This window comes from Theropithecus gelada, chromosome 7a, assembly GCF_003255815.1.
Source record: "Theropithecus gelada isolate Dixy chromosome 7a, Tgel_1.0, whole genome shotgun sequence".
Taxonomy (NCBI): Eukaryota; Metazoa; Chordata; class Mammalia; order Primates; family Cercopithecidae; genus Theropithecus; species Theropithecus gelada.
Window position 1 is genome coordinate 32,759,543 of NC_037674.1, and position 17,284 is coordinate 32,776,826.

Genomic DNA, 17,284 nt, shown 5'->3' on the forward strand with positions numbered 1-17,284 from the left:
TTTTTTTTTTTTTTTTTTTTTTTTTTTTTTTTTTTTTTTTTTTTTTTTGAGAGGGAGTCTCGCGCTGTCGCCCAGGCTGGAGCGCAGTGGCCGGATCTCAGCTCACTGCAAGCTCCGCCTCCCGGGTTTGCGCCATTCTCCTGCCTCAGCCTCCCGAGTAGCTGGGACTACAGGCGCCCGCCACCTCGCCTGGCTATTTTTTTGTATTTTTTAGTAGAGATGGGGTTTCACTGTGTTAGCCAGGATGGTCTCGATCTCCTGACCTCGTGATCCGCCCATCTCGGCCTCCCAAAGTGCCGGGATTACAGGCTTGAGCCACCACGCTCGGCCGAAGATTCATTAATGTTGCATATACTGGTAGCTTTTTTGGTATCAAAATGTAGTTTTCCTTTGTATTTGTATAACACAGTGTGTATTCTTGGTGTACATTTCTGGTTTGGGGCTATTAGGAATAAAGCTACTATGAATGTTATTGTACTTTTTTGTGGAGGGGAGTAAACACTTTCACTCATTTCTCTTGAGAATATACCTAGAGGTAAAATTACTGAGTGGTAGGTTAGGCGTGTGCTTAACTCGTAAAGTATACCTGTTTGTTCTTAGAGCGAGTGCGGCCTTTGGCCTTGATGTTGAGATTGTCCTTGCGGGCCATAGACTAGGGGTGACCAGCCTGAACTGGGGAAGTCAGGGTAGCCCTTCTAGAGACAATGACACTAATGCTGCCTCAAGAAATCATAGAATTATTTGTGAGAAGAAGGGAAGCTGGGGTGTTCTAGGTTAAGTGAATAGCACAGACAAATATAAAGAGGCATGGGTTTGCCGTGTTAAAGAGGGAATGTAGTGTAGTGGGAGCACAGAGCCAGGATGGGCGAAGGAACAGCCTGGTAGCAAGGACCTTGGAAGTTATGTAAGAAGTTTCCATTTCAGGCTGTGAAGGGGGTGGGTTGCCATTGTTGGATTTTAAACAGAGGTGAATACCATTGTGTTTGTGAAAGTTTATTCCTTTTGCAGCTTTTGGAGAGAGGTGAGATTAGAGGAAGAGAGACCACATAAAAAGCTAATGCCTGTCTAGGTGTGGTCCCTCATGCCTGTAACCCCAGCACTTTGGGAGACCGTGGAGGGAGGGTTTCTTGAGGCCAAGAGTTGGAGACTAGCCTGGGCAATGTAGTGAGACCCTGTCTCTAGAAAAATTAAAAAATTAGTCAGGCATGGTGGCACATGCCTGTAGCCCCAGCTACTCAGGAAGCTGAGGCAGAAGTCACTTGAGACCTGGAGGTGGAGGCTGCCGTGAGCTATGATTGTGCCACTGTACTCCAGCCTGGGTGACAGAATGAGACACTGTCTCTTAAAAACAACAACAAAAGAAGCTGCCAAATCAAGAGATGATGAGAAAATGAACCAAGGCTCTTAGACTTCAGGTTCCTATTACAGCTCCATGACTGTTTAATTGCCACATTTTCTACTCCTCTTCCCTCCCTCTTAAGTTCGGAATCTGATTATTTGCTGGCAAAGGTTTTGGAGTTTTATCTTTGTGGTGTCAGTTAAATGATTAGGAGAGAATGTAAAAACCCTCTTCCTTAGGGACGGAGACCATATTGGAAAACAGCAAAGCAGGTAGACATTTTGTATGGGAAAGAACAATGTATAATTTCCCTCACTGGGTTGGATTTAGAGTTCTAAATGGATTGTTCTCATTTTGCCTAAGAAAATTGGAAGTTGTGTGTTTGTGTTTCTAATTCTCTTCACAGGGGTAGGTGGGGAAGTACCTCATTCCAAATTTATCACACACAACTTGCACCTGGATTCAGGGACGTGTCAGCCAAGATGCTGCCATTTCTAGCTTTGATTCCTGCTTTTGTTTCTTCCCCTCAGCTATTTGTAGTTTTCCAACCACTTTACTGTAGGATTTTAGCCAAATCCTTTTGAGAGAATCATTGTGTTACTTTCATGGAAGAAGAAAAAAAAGAAGATCCATTAATATTCATACTCAGATAAGAGAGATAATATTTCCTAATAGACTGTCTTCAATCAGGTCCCTCTTCATTATGGAAATGTAACATCTAAAAGGAGAAAGTCAATTTAGCTAACATACGCTTATTTATTACTTGCATACAGTCTATGCAGAGAGAGATGGAATCTCACTGGCGGTGATTGAGCAATAATCTCTAGTGTAATGCAGATTTCTGTAACAAATATATGTATAAAGGGTCTTGGGAACACAGAGGCAGGGGCTTTGGGTATAACTTAGCAAACAGATGAGTCTTCAACAAATATCTGTTTTTATATTGTTTTATTGGGTATAACTTATATAAAGTAAATTACACAAATTGTATCTATACAGTTCATTGAATTTCTAACATAGGTTTGCTTCCATGCAAAAACCATCTAGATCAAGATACGGAACACTCCCATCACCCAGGTTTCCTGGGTTTCCGGTGTTCCCCATAAATTGTACCCCCTCCTTCTAGGGGTAATCATATCTTGACTTGTATCACCTTGAGTAGTTTTGGTTTCCTGGGTTTCCTGTGTTCCTTCTGCAAAAATTGTACTCCTTCCTTCTGGGGGTAATCGTATCCTGACTTCTACCATCTAGAGTAGTTTTGCCTTTCTTGAATTTTACATAAAGAAAATTTTACAATATGTATTATAATAAGTATTCTTGTGTGTCCCCCTTCATTTCTTCAACATTATATCAGCAAGATCATTAATGTTGCATGTACTGGTAGCTATTTTGTATTGAAATGTAGTTTTCTGTTGTTATCACTCAACGTAGTGTATATTCTTAGTGGTCATTTCTGGTATTTGGCTGTTAGGTATAATGCGATACTGAACATTAGTGTCTTTTTGGTTTTTTTGTAAACACACTCATTTCTCTTGAGAATATATCTAAGAGTATAATTTCTAGGTTGCAAATTGGGCGTTGGTTTAACTCTTAAATGTTGCCAAATGATTTTACAAAGTGATTGAAACAATTTACACTCCTGGTAGTGCTGCATGCCAGTTCCAGTGGGTAGATCCTCTGTAACACCTAGACTCTCTTCCATTGCTTTGGTCTACTTGTCTCTCCTTGCACTACTACTGTACAGTTTAATTATTGCAACTTTAATAAGCCTTGAGATCTGGTAGCTTTATTCTTCTCCAAGGTTATCTTAGCTACTCTGGGTCTTTTGCCTTGCCATATAAACTTTTATCAGCTTGTCAATTTCCACCAAGAAAAGCCTCTAGGAATTTTGATTGGGATTATACCAAATGCACAGATAAATTTGGTGGAACTGACGTCTTCATGTTATTGGTATTCTTATTTGTGAACACGAACTTTCTCCCCACTTATTTATGTGTGCAGCATCTCTCAGCAGTGTTCGGTCATTTTTGTTGGAGAGGTCCAGCGCATCTTTCATTTAGATGTAGTCCCTTTCCAGTGCTGTTCACTCCTTTCTGTACTTCCGTGTTTCCATCTAGGAGTGATTTCCTTCAGCCTGGAGAACTTTTTTTTTTAATATCCTGTAGTACTTTTTGGGAGCATTGTTTGAGAATAGCTGTCATTCACTCTCAGTTTTGAGGAACTCTCGTGTGGCAAGTATTGTTTTGTTTCATGAATTTAAAGACATTATTTGTCTTTTGACCCCAGTTGGCTCCATTGGAAAGCCAGCCATCATTCTTAGTGTTATTCTCTTGAGAGTGATGTGTCTTTTCCAGCTGGGTGCTTTTAATATTTTATCTTTTTTGTCAATTGTTAGATTTTCACTATGACGTGCCTAAGAGTGATTTTTCTTTTATTTATTTTTCTTGGGATTCGCTGAGCTCTCGACTTGACAGGTGCATCAGATTTGAAAATTTCGGCCGGGCGCGGTGGCTCAAGCCTGTAATCCCAGCACTTTGGGAGGCTGAGACGGGCGGATCACGAGGTCAGGAGATCGAGACCATCCTGGCTAACACAGTGAAACCCCGTCTCTACTAAAAATACAAAAACTTAGCCGGGCAAGGTGGCAGGCGCCTGTAGTCCCAGCTACTCGGGAGGCTGAGGCAGGAGAATGGCGTGAACCCGGGAAGCGGAGCTTGCAGTGAGCTGAGATCCGGCCACTGCACTCCAGCCTGGGTGACAGAGCGAGACTCCGTCTCAAAAAAAAAAAAAAAAAAAAAAAGATTTGAAAATTTCTTGGCTATTATTTAGTTGAATATTGCTTCTTTCACATTCTGTCTCTCCCAGCTCTTCTCAGACTCCAATTAAATGTATTTTAGAAATTTTGATGGTGTTCCTCTTACCCCTTGTGCTCTATTCTCTCTCTTTTCATGTGTGTGTGTGTGTGTGTGTGTGTATGTTTGGGGCATCAGATATTCTGGATGTTTTCTATTGACCTTTCAAATTCATTAGTCTTGTTTTCTGGCTATGTCAATCTTACTTTAAGACTTTTTCTTTAAAGGTGTCTTTAAAAGAATCTTTTTCTTCATCCTTCTTTTAGAGGATGGTTCTTTTAAGAACTTTTCTTTGGCCAGGTGCAGTGGTTCATGCCTGTAATTCTGACACTTTGGGAGACTGAGGTGGGAGGGATTGTTTGAGTTTGAGACTAGCCTGGGCAACATCGTGAGATCCCATCTCTACAAAAACTATAAAAATTGCCAGGCATGGTGGCTCGTGCTTGTAGTCATAACTGCTCAGAGGGCTGAGGTAGGAGGATCACTTGAGCCTAGAAGTTTGAGGTTACAGTGAGCTGAGATCCAATGAGTTCTTAAATTTCAGATATTGTGTATTGCTGTTTTAGAATGTCTACTTGATTATATTTTTATAGAATCTATCTCTGGAACTTCATTTAGAAAAATCCCTTTGTTGGGCCAGGTGCAGTGGTTCATGCCTGTAATCCCAGCACTTTGGGAGGGCAAGGTAGATGGATCACCTGAGATCAGGAGGTAGAGACCAGCCTGGCCAACATGGTGAAACCCTGTCTCTACTGAAAATACAAAATTAGCCACGTGTGATGGTGCACACCTGTAACATCAGCTATTTGGGAGGCTGAGGCAGGAGAATTGTTTGAACCCAGGAGATAGAGGTTGCAGTGAACTAAGATTGGGACAATGCACTCCAGCCTGGATGACAGAGCAAGACTCTGTCTGAAAAGAAAAAAACAAAAACAAAAAAACACCCTTTGTCCATAATTGTTTCTATTTTTAAAATGTTACAGTTAATTTGAAGTCCTTATCTGTTAACTTTAATATCTGGGCCATCTCTGTGTCTGTTGTCTATTTTATTTAGTTATTGGTTGGTTCTTCCTACTTCTTTGCATGTCCAATGATTTTTTTTTTTTGATTGTATGCTAGACCGAGTGGGTGACGATTAGTTATAGACGTTCTGGAATGTGTTATCTCCCCCTGAAGAATGTTAAGTTTTGTTTTGACAGACAGTTAAATTACTTGCAGATTATCTTGATTCTATATGGTTGGTTGTTCTAGGCATTATTGGGGAGTGTCTATGTAAGTTTTTGCCCTTACTACTAAGACATGACCCATGTTCCTTTCTTGGATTTCAAATGAATGCCAGAATGTCCACCAAGGTTTCTCTATTTTGGTCGATTTGGAACCCTAGTGTCTCCCTAGCATTGGGCTACCTGCGAAGTTTCTGTTGGGTTCTTTGCCTCCTAACAGCTCTTCTCTGCAGTCCTCTTGAACTCTTGCTCTGCTCATATACAGCTTAGGAATCATCCAAGAATCCAGGGAGTATTTATTGTAGGTTCTTGGAACTTCTTCTGTGGAGCTGTCTCCTCTCTCATACCCTGATCTTGAAATCTCTGTTGCTTACCATCTCTAAACTCTAATCTGTTTCCTTCATCAGTGAGTTGCCACTCTGGACACTTTTGTCACTTAAATTAACAAACTTTATTTTTCAGGAGAGTTTTAGGTTCACATTCCCATTTACTGTCCTGTCCCCACATATGCCCTCCGCCACTGTTAGCATCCTGCAGCATGGGGTGCACCTCTCACAATCATGGGACCCACACTGGCACATCATTATCACCCAAAGACCGCCCATAGTTTACATTAGTGTTCACTCTTAGTGTTGCACATTCTACAGGCTTCTGACAAATGAACAATGACATGTATCTATCATTTAGTATCACACAGAAGAGTTTCACTCCCCTAAAAATCCTGTGTGTTCTGCCTGTTTGTTCCTTTCTCTCCCCTAACCTCTGGCAACCCGTAATCTTTTTATTGTTTCCGTGGTTTTATTTTTTCTGGAGTGTTCTATCGTTGGAATCACACAGTATATCACCCTTTCAGTTTGGCTCCCTTAGTAATGTGCATTTTTTCCCATGCCTTTTGTTGAACTGATAGTTCATTTCATTTTAGGATTGAGTATTAATATTCTATTGTCTGATATACCACAATTTATTCGTTCACCTTTTAAGGGCATCTTGATTGCTTCCAAGTTTTGTCAGTTATGAGTAAAGCTGCTATAAACATTCATGTACAGGTTTTTGTGTGGACATGAGATTTCAACTAATTTGGGTGAACACCCAGAGGGCAGCTGCTGGGTTGTATAGTAAGAGCATGTTTAGTTTTGTAGGAAACAACCAAACCATTTTCTAAATTATCTGTATTATGTTGCATTCCCACAAGCAAAGAATAAGAGTTTCTGTTATTCCACATCCTCACCACCATTTGGTGTTGCCAGTGTTTTGAATTTTGGCCGTTCTAATTCGTATATAGTGGTATCGTTGGTTTGTCTGATTGTTTTTTGAGACGGAGTCTCACTCTATCACCCAGTCAGGAGTGCAGTGGCATGATCTTGGCTCACTGCAACCTCCATTTCCTGGGTTCAAATGATTCGCCTGCCTCAGCCTCCTGAGTAGCTGGGATTACAGGTGTGTGGGCCACCACGCCCGGCTAGTTTTTTGTATTTTTAGTAGAGACGGGGTTTCACCACGTTGGCCATGCTGGTGTCGAACTCCTGACCTCAGGTGATCCGTCTGCCTCAGCCTCCCAGGGTGTTGGGATTACTGCATGAGCCACCCCACCCGGCCTCAATGTTGTTTTAATTTGCAATTTCCTAATGACATTGTCTGTGCTTATAAAATTTTACTGTGTGATTTGGAAATGGAGTCATGGAGAACCCAGGGTGAATGTGGGGCTACCTCCTGTCTTTTCCTTTGTAAGGATCATAACTCTGTGTTGCTTGCTTTTCAGTGCCTGCCAACAATTGTTTTTATATATTTTTGTCTAGCTTTTGGAGTTTTTGCTGGGAGGGTAAATCTGATATTTGCCACTCTATCATGGCAAAACAAGAATTCTAACGATCATTTACTAAGATTTGATTAAATTTATGAGATGCATTGGGTTCTATAGATTCAGAGGTGCATAAAACCTAGTCCCTGCCCCACAAAAGTTCATAATCTCCTGATGTAGTCGTTCTCAAACCACTCTTAAGAAACACTAAAACTAAATTGTGTTCTGCCATTAAAATAGAAAAAATGAATGTCTTTCCCCAATTTACTTACAAAAAGATTTTGTTGCTGATTTTTTGCTAACCATTGATTTCCATGCTCTGGAATATAGAATTTATTATGGAGAGGCTTTTTAAGTTTTATTATCCTGAATTTAATGTATTACTGTTTTATAATGTTCTACAGAATACATTACGGACTTCTAACAAATATGCCACCTGTGCAAGTTTTGGTCGTATTGGACTAGTGTTGAGGTACCTGATGAAATGATGCCTGTGATTGGTAAATGCTGTAGAGTAAAGTTCACTGGAGTCCCAAGGGGACCAGCAACGTTAACTCTGCCCATCAAGTCAGGGAAGGTTCCCCGTGGGGGTTGATGTTTGAATTGGGTCTTAAAATATTTAGTGTTATGCCTCATCTGTTACTGCGCTAATTATATTTGGAAGGGGAAGATAATTAAAATAAAGCACGCTGAACGTTTAAATTAGTATATCTTTGCAATTAATTATAGGCTTCTAATTCCACATCTGAAGTCAAAGATCTATTGGAACAGAAAAGCAAGTTGACCACAGAAGTGGCTGAACTTCAGAGGCAGCTTCAACTGGAAGTCAAGGTATCTGGTTTTTCCTGTATGTTACTTTTTCCATTTCTGTCTAGGTTGATGAAGAATATTTTACATGCATTGGGATGCCCAGAGTGAAAGCCAATTTTTTTCCCCCCAAAAGTAACATTCCTCTAATCACTGAGTAAATTCCTGTGTATTTGGCTGCTGTTGTCCAAATAATTTCTTTTTTTTTTTTTAATGTAACCAAAGCCTGTACAGACTGTTTGCTTAGACAGAGTAAAAGAAACCCTGTTGGATTTAGGCAGGCCAATGGGAAACTAAATGTGTATAAAACATCTGAACTAAATCATAGAAATAGCAGAATGAGGTTTGGCTGTGTTTATGTTTTCTTTTACAAGTATTACAGTTCATTAAATATAAATATTTGATGTTCTTTCTAGTTAAGAACTCCCATGCCTTAATTATATAGTTTGATTAAGTTGTTTAATAACGTAAGTGCAAAGATACGGAGTCTGCTTGTTGAGAAGTAGGCTTCTTTGGGGTTACGTTAATGTACAGTGGAGGTACTTTAAAATCACACTGATTCCTGTTAGAATCAACAGAACATCAAAGAAGAGAGAGAGAGGATGAGAGCAAACCTAGAAGAGCTCCGAAGCCAACACAACAAAAAGGTGGAGGAGAACTCCACGTTGCAGCAACGACTGGAAGAAAGTGAAGGGGAGCTCCGGAAGAATCTGGAGGAGTAAGTTCTGGGCTGAGAGCCTGTTGCCCTTCCCAGGTTCTCTATGACATGTGGCTAGACCCTTTCTGTCCATTTAATACTACCCAGCCTTCCAAATATTTATAAAGGCAGCTGACTTTTCTTTTTCTTCCTCTTACCCTTGTAAAATTGTGAAGCTGGCGACGCATGTAGACTGATAAACAAAAACGTTAGTAATTCTTAACATTCTTTGTGCACCTTGAAGTATGCCTTACAGAGTTTCAGCCCTTAAAGTGGACCTCCTAGCAGGTAAGTGGGAAGCAGGGTGCACTGAGTGCTGATATTGAAAGACAGAGTTCAAGGAGCCTGGGCCCAGCTTCTAAAAAGCTTTCGTCACGTGGCCTCCGTGAGCTCTCAGCCTGTGCATTTTATCCTGGATGGTGCTGGTGTTTGCGATGGCTGCTTATACCTCCTCTGAGTCTACAGAGAAGGAAAGTTACATCCAAGATGCCCCTGCCATTGTGTTGTATTAAAATCTGTGGCAAAGGGATCGAAAGCCAAGGTCTGAGAATCCACAGTGCTATGACGTCCCGTGGACACAACAGAAGCCTTAAGTGGAAAGTCAAGTGGGAATGAAATCTAGGGGGAAGTTCAAGAAAAAGAAGACATTATATAATAAAAGCATTTGATTGTCCTTGCAGTTTTGATGGTGGTGTTTTGCGTTTAAAGCAATCATAGAGGCTAACTGCAGAAAAGAGTTTAGTAAGAAAAAAAATCAGAAAATACAGGGTATAGTAAAAGCTTTACAACATAAAGAGGTATAGTAGTTGTGAGTTTGGTTCAGAGCAGAGTTTTGTAAACTTTTTTTCATCAGATGGTGATTATTTTAGGATTTGTGGGTCATAGAGTCTGTTGTACACACTCAGCTCTGCCATTGTATCGTGAAATGAAATGGCTACTCATAAATGAATGAACATGACCATGTTCCAGTAAAACTTTACAATAACAGGCAGTGGGCTGAACTGGCCCACAGACTGTAATTTGCCAACTCTTCTGGTCTAGAACACTGGGATAGTAGACAGTGGAAGGGTGGGGTGGCTTTAGTGGGAAATTTTTTTTTTTTTTCATTTCTTTATCTTCTACATTTAAATTCTAGTACCCTACCATCTCCTTTTGGGGAGAACATGTCTCCGTATAACCATACCCACTTCATTGGTTTGAGTTCTCATTTATCCTCTTGTTGGGCAATTAGACCATAGCCTAAGTTCTTCTCAGGCACCTTTTCAGGTTGGTGATTCCTTGCTCAGTGCAGAACAGAGAATGGGGAGGCTCCTTGGGTCTTCAGAGACTTGTGTAAAGCTCTGAAGATCAGAAATCAGACTGGATGGAAATAAGCAGAGCCCAGGAGATCCTGTCTAATGGACTTCCTTCCTTGCCAGGCTATTCCAGGTGAAGATGGAACGGGAGCAGCATCAGACTGAAATCAGGGATCTCCAGGACCAGCTCTCAGAAATGCATGATGAACTGGACAGTGCAAAGCGATCAGAGGACAGGGAGAAGGGAGCTCTGATTGAGGTAAGTGGGGCTGTGGGGTCAGGTGATAAGACAGACCCCACCTGCCTGGAAAGATGGAGTGGCTGGGGTTTGTGCACTGCCAGCCACTGTCTGATGTGCACACCTGCTCCACCTGTGCTCTTATGATCTGTGAGTCAGTGGATGCGCTTGACTCTCTCCTCTCCACTTGGCATTAGCTAATTATTATGGGTTTTTATTGTGTATTCTCTCTTCTCTAAATTAGATTATTATCTTGTTGAGGTATTAGATACACATGTATGAAATTATTAGAAAGCAAGAATGTTGGTTTTGAGTATCTACATTTTTGGGGGAGGGAATAAGTATAATTGAGGGTCAGAAAAAGATAGGACTTTTCTCTCTGCACACATTTAGGTGTTTAATGTTTGCGGTTACATTATCATCACCTGTATTCTAGCATAGTTTTGGAACCTACTTCTTTATAAACGTGGTTTGTAGGAATAGCCCAACAAAGAGATGATATACAATTTAGAGCAAAGCCAACAACAACAACAACAAAAAGTCAAAACATAAAGGTTCTTTGTTAATATTTAATTTTCTACTTCCTCCCTCTTTGGGCTTAGGTGTTTTCTCTGTCCCTTCCTTGGGGCTAGAAGTTTCTGACTCTGAAGTCCCTGGAACACTCTTTAAGTCTCAGTTGTCTACTGTTCTCTCACTCCTTTCCTCCTCCAGTGTTGAAATAATTCCCCAGGAGAAATTTTAGGTCCTACTTTTTAGAACTTAGCCTTTCTTCACCTGATGACTTGGCAGGAGCTCAGAGATGAGTGACTGTGGCCACCCAGCCCAGGAGTTCTCATGAATCCATTTTTCACACGGGCAGAGGAGGGTGATTGTCTCTTCTCCGCACATGACCATCTCTGTGTCCCTATTCAGACCTTTTCCCCTGAGAAGCCCTCAGCATTGTTCCTTACCAACTGGGATTCCTCTTTTTATCAAATGATTCCTTAAAAACCACCACATTCTTGGTATTATACTGCTTCTCATGGCGCTGTTTACTTTCAGGGCTCAGAGTTACAAAGACGAGAAGATAGGTGTATTTATCACTGAAATAATATTAAAACAACATAAAAGGAAAGTTTAAAAATGGGACGTACGCATACTTTCCTAATACCTAAGCAGCCATTTTTGTTTCTAGAATTTTTGTTTCCCTCCCTGTCTATTGATAGGTTTCATCTACCCATCTGTATATAATATAGGGACAATCATGTCCCTACAATTTTGATACCTGCTTTTAAAACTTAAGATGTCAAAAATGGGCTGGGCGCGGTGGCTCAAGCCTGTAATCCCAGCACTTTGGGAGGCCGAGGCGGGTGGATCACGAGGTCAGGAGATCAAGACCATCCTGGCTAACATGGTGAAACCCCGTCTCTACTAAAAAAAAAAAAATACAAAAAACTAGCCGGGCGAGGTGGCGGGCGCCTGTAGTCCCAGCTACTCGGAGGCTGAGGCGGGAGAATGGCGTGAACCCGGGAGGCGGAGCTTGCAGTGAGCCGAATTGCGCCACCGCACTCCAGCCTGGGCGACACAGCGAGACTCCGTCTCAAAAAAAAAAAAAAAAAAAAAAGATGTCAAAAATGTTCTTTCTTGTTATTCTTTATATTCTTTGTATTTCATTTTTAGGAAGATAAACCGCAATATATTTAACCATTCTCCTACATTTGTTTTCCCTTTTTCGTCATTATGAAACAAAGGTCGTGGGGAACAGTTTTTACATTTATCCTTTTACTACTTTAAAAATTGTTTCTAAGGATAAGTTTCCAGAAATGATGTCACTGAACAATTTATGGCTTTCAGTAAAAGTATAGCTTCATGAACAAATTTAAATAGAAGATAAAACGTTGTCATATTCTGTGATTCCTTGTGTGGACATTTGACTGGTTCTAAAGGGGAAAGATGTTATGTTAGCTCGTGGGAAGTCTCTGAAGTTGCTGATTTTCCCCAATAACTGACAGTTGTCACTGTGAGTTGCCCCCTGATATCCCCTGTCCTTTCAGTTTCTCTATTTTAGCTTATTGACCTCACACATTTTTTGTATCTTTCTTCTACTAGCCAGCTAATTCAAGAGCATTCACCTTTGCTTCTTTCCCCATTTCATGTCTAGCACACTGCTGAGCAACAGAGCAAATGAATAAATAATTTTTCATATTTAAATTACTTTAAAAATGTCACCATGTTTTAAAAAAGAGAATAATTCTGAAATGAACTGCATACTTCTTTTCCTCTTTAAACATACCATACTGCATATCTATTAACTGAACATCATTAGTTTATTGATTTATTTATATTGATAATAGGATAACGATATGAGACTATTTTGGTGATGTGTTCAGGCAGAGGCTGATAATGCGAGATACAGCAGTGGGCAATAGCACATGTTTTCTTAAACCTGTTCCTGATGTTGCTGGCTTACAGGTTGTTTGTCTCTTTCCCATAACAGGAGCTGTATCATTTACTGCTGCCTTTCTGCAAGATGAGTTAGGGTGTAATTAGCTTCCCTATGTCAAAGTGGGTTTCTCTTGCTCCAGAAAATCACCCTCTGTTTTTATCAATTTCCTTTGACTTGTCAGCAACACTTAAACTATGATCTATGGTTTCTGTATCACTAGTAAAATAGACCCTGTCTCCTTGTCACTTTTAATTTATTCTTCATATCTGAATAAAAAGTGACCTGGGGGAATTTGATAACGGAGTGTAGTTGTGGCCAAGTTCCCCATGGCATTTAGCTTGGAACAAGCTCTTAACACAATGAGCATTAAACACTTCTGCTTTTGAATGTTCGAAAAAGGTTGAAGGCCCAAGTTTTGCAAGTCCTGCATAATGGACCAGATTTTGCATGAAATATCTTTTAATATGTCACATTTTGTTAAATAACACTGGACCCCTGTATGCAATCAGTAAAGTAGCATTAAGAAAGAATAGGCTGCTCTGTCTATGGAGTAGCCATTCTTTTGTTTCTTTACTTCTCTAATAAACTGACTTTCACTTAAAAAAAGAAAAAGAATAAAACAGTTTAAAAAAAAAAGGAAGGGAGAAATAGTAGAAAATACTTTGTTTTCTTAGAATAAGCCATAAAATTGACCAACAGTGGGTTGACTTTGTTATTCTTAGTTAAATAGATGATTCTGAAATTTTTTTTTGCCAGCTCAAGTTACAAGAATGATTATAGAACAGGTTTCCACCACTTCTTTGTCATGAATGCATTACCTTCCATTCTGAAGGTGACAGGTCAACGTGAGACAACTTGCTAAGTGCCACGATGGTGGGGTTTTCTAATTATCAAATGTCTGCTTTGATGGGAGCCTGCAGTGCTGAGAGATGGGCCTCACTCCAGCAGAGTCTTGTGGTGTTTTATTCCGGGCATTTGCCAAGATGCAGGTACTTCAGTCTCATTAAAACAGTCTGGTTATAAAATTGTGTTGGTCTGAGGAGAGATTGTGCTCAGAAAGTATGTCTCTAAAACTTCTTTTGTAACGATATTTTTGAACATTCTACGCATTTTTATAAAAAAGGCAGCCAAGGCCGGGCGCGGTGGCTCAAGCCTGTAATCCCAGCACTTTGGGTGGCCGAGACGGGCGGATCACGAGGTCAGGAGATCGAGACCATCCTGGCTAACACAGTGAAACCCCGTCTCTACTAAAAAATACAAAAAACTAGCCGGGCGAGGTGGCGGGCGCCTGTAGTCCCAGCTACTCGGGAGGCTGAGGCAGGAGAATGGCGGGAACCCGGGAGGCGGAGCTTGCAGTGAGCTGAGATCCGGCCACAGCACTCCAGCCTGGGCGACAGAGCGAGACTCCGTCTCAAAAAAAAAAAAAAAAAAAGGCAGCCAAAAATATCGTGATTCTCACCAGCCGTGTGATGCTTCCTTGGCCATCCTTCTGGAACAAAAAAATGACAGAATTATCTGTCAGCTACCATTGCTGTAAAACCTTTTATTTACGCTTTCAGTGAGCATGGGCCAGAGATAGGGACCCTGTGGAACTTCTGAGAAGCACTTAATGCAAAAGAGGGTCTAGACTGGTATCTTCCTCGTTTTGATGTGTCATGCTCGTGCCCAGGTAGTGTGTGAAGTAAAGCTTTTTGAGAGCAAATACCTTGCCATTCTGGACATCCTGGTGCCTGCTTCTCAGTGCACATGGTCTTGGGGTGGTCATTTGCTGCTGCTGCTGCTGCAGAACAGCTGGTCCCATAGTGTGTTCCTTTTTCTCTTAGATCTCCATCTACCCGTTTCTTCAGGCTCTGATTGTGTTTCTTTGCTTTAGTTTAAGAAGGTGGACTTCCTTAAAGGGCCTTCCAGCCAAACACAGTGCTCTGTTTTGGTGGCATCTGTATGAGGCTGTTTTCATGCTGCTGATGAAGACATACATACCTGAGACTGGGCACCTTACAAAAAAAAGAGGTTTAATGGACTCACAGTTCCCTGTGGCCGGGGAGGCCTCATAATCATGGTAGAAGGTGAAAGGCACATCTCACATGGTGGCAAACAAGAGAAGCAAGAGCCAAATGAAAGGGGTTTCCTGGCTGGGCGCGGTGGCTCAAGCCTGTAATCCCAGCACTTTGGGAGGCCGAGACGGGCGGATCACGAGGTCAGGAGATCGAGACAATCCTCGCTAACATGGTGAAACCCCATCTCTATTAAAAAATACAAAAAAACTAGCCGGGCGAGGTGGCGGGCGCCTGTAGTCCCAGCTACTTGGGAGGCTGAGGCAGGAGAATGGCATGAACCCGGGAGGCGGAGCTTGCAGTGAGCTGAGATCCGGCCACTGCACTCCAGCCTGGGCGAGCGGGACTCTGTCTCAAAAAAAAAAAAAAAAAAAGAAAAGGGTTTCCCCTGATAAAACCATCAGATCTCGTGAGACTTACTGCCATGAGAACAGTATGGGGAAGCCACCCCATGATTCCATTATCTCCCAGTGGGCCCCTCCCTCAACATGAGGGAATTATAGGAGCTGCAGTTCAGGATGAGATTTGGGTGGGGACACAGCCAAACCGTAACAGCATCTAATGGATGAATTCCAGTGTGACTGTTTGCTTCTCAGCCTTCTTGAATGTGTGGTTTTGTGGTCAGGTCTGTAGTGACCATAGTGAAGGGAAAGGGCATTAGGACCCATCTGGGTCCCATTCTTGACTCTGCTGCTTGTAAGGCCGTGTGATCTTAGGCATGTTAGAGTCTCAGAGCTTCATCCATTTATGGAGAATAGTAATCTTCATCTCCTTGAATATCCATCTCTCTGGATTGTTAGAAATGCTCAGCACAGTTCTTATGATGCATAAGGACCAAACACAGTCAACTTTCCTAGCTCTCGCCACTCCCAGACAGCCAGTTTTCCCTTGTTTTCTTTAATTGGAGTCCACAGAGAGGCAAGTTGACCTCTAATGGACGTATACTTACATTTTGAAGTTTATGTATTTTTTTCTCCCTTCTTTGATTGATATAATTAAGCCCCGAGGTGATGGAGTGAAGTTTTTGAAACCTCATGTACCTTTTGGTTTCTACTCTGGAAAACTTCAAGTGCTACTACGTGATATGGCGAGGTGTAATCTGATTGGATTTGTCCTGCACAGTCCACTTAAGCGACAGCCCCAGCCATAGATAACAGCATGTCGGTGCAGAATGGACCATAAAAACTTCAGTCTTGACATGCATTGGCGGCAGCACACAAAAGGCAACACAAAACACAGAGATATGCTGGAAAAGATAAGTGTGGGGAGAGGAACTGTCTTATCGTCCAAACAATTGAGAAACGTGTGAGAGTAAAAGCAGGAAACAGGGGTCAGAATCACAGGGCCTGCACTAAAGATGCTGGCAGGAGGTTCCAGGAAGCCCTAGGGGGTAGCCGGAAGCAACAGTCATTCAAGAGAGACTCTGATCTTCCTTAAGAAGGGGCTGGGCAGCGGCAGCAGGGCGTCCTCTTTGATAAATATCAGGACAGGGTATATTTTCATAAGATCTCTGTGTTTGCTGCTTTGAAAGAGCCAGAGCTGGCCTTGTTACTTGCATGGGTCTCTTGACATTTCGTCTGAGCTTGTCAATGCCTGCTAGTTAGATTCTTGATGGGCAAAATCTTAGTCTGTGCAATGCAGCCCTATCCTGGGATTGTAGAGGTTCCTCTGGTTCAATGGAGGTGCATATCCTAGAGAAAAAGAAAGAGCTCTCGTTGTCAGTTATCCTTAAATCAATAAAATGTTTCTTCCCTCGTCAGGGACACACTTTTTGAATGGAAAGTAGCTTATCATTTCTGAAGCCTTGGGTCCCCAGGTGGCAGCCATGCCTCTGATTCCCCAGGGGCTCTAAGAGAACAGGTCCTGCCTGTTCTTATGCAGAAGCCACAGGTGAAATAACTGACGAGTTTAGAATTCTGACATCTCCAGACACCCGTACTGCACTTGTTTATTTATATCTGAACAGATAAGTGCTCCCAATATTAATCTATGCATCAAAAATATAATAAATCAGATCTGTACCTGTCTTTCAAGAAGGATAAGTAGGGGAGCCAAATGCAGATTAGAAAAATGATTAAAATATATAGAATGTAAAATAAGAAGTATTAAGTACTGTGAGAAGAACAGCTAAAGTGAGATGGGTATTCAAGAGGGATATTCAAGGAAGACCTCTTGGAGGAGGTCATACTGTATCTGGGTCTTCAAAGATTTTCTGAAAGGCAGGGAGAGGTGGGCCTGAGAAGGGAAAAGAGCACTCCAGACAGAAGATGCTGCATGGATTGCCTTAGAGGCTGTAGGTGAGAGCCTGGATGCGGGGAGCAGCTGAGTGGCTATCGTAAACCACCTGCACAGGAGGTGAGGAGGGCTTTACCCAGGGAGGTGATGGAAAGGATTGAAGATGTTACAGAACTAACTTTTTGGTTATGAGAGACCAGGACGAGAGAAAAGTCAAAGTTGCTGCCAAGTTTCTGAGCTTGAGTGCTGAGGGGGCAGGTGGTGCTTTTCACAAGAGCAAAGAACAAAGGAAGAAGGAAGGAAGGAGCATGATGAATTCTC

The 17,284-nt window shown here is 41.7% G+C and overlaps 1 protein-coding gene across 2 annotated transcripts in view; it reads left to right on the top strand.

Annotated features, from left to right (window-relative positions):
- CGNL1 (cingulin like 1) overlaps positions 1–17,284 on the top strand; it is a 176,636-nt gene that overhangs the window by 71,646 nt on the left and 87,706 nt on the right. For both annotated transcript variants that reach the window (XM_025390493.1, XM_025390494.1), the window contains 3 exons: positions 7,942–8,043; positions 8,589–8,737; positions 10,135–10,270. In XM_025390493.1, the coding sequence (XP_025246278.1) occupies positions 7,942–8,043; positions 8,589–8,737; positions 10,135–10,270 (387 nt within the window). The remainder of the gene's footprint in view (positions 1–7,941; positions 8,044–8,588; positions 8,738–10,134; positions 10,271–17,284) is intronic.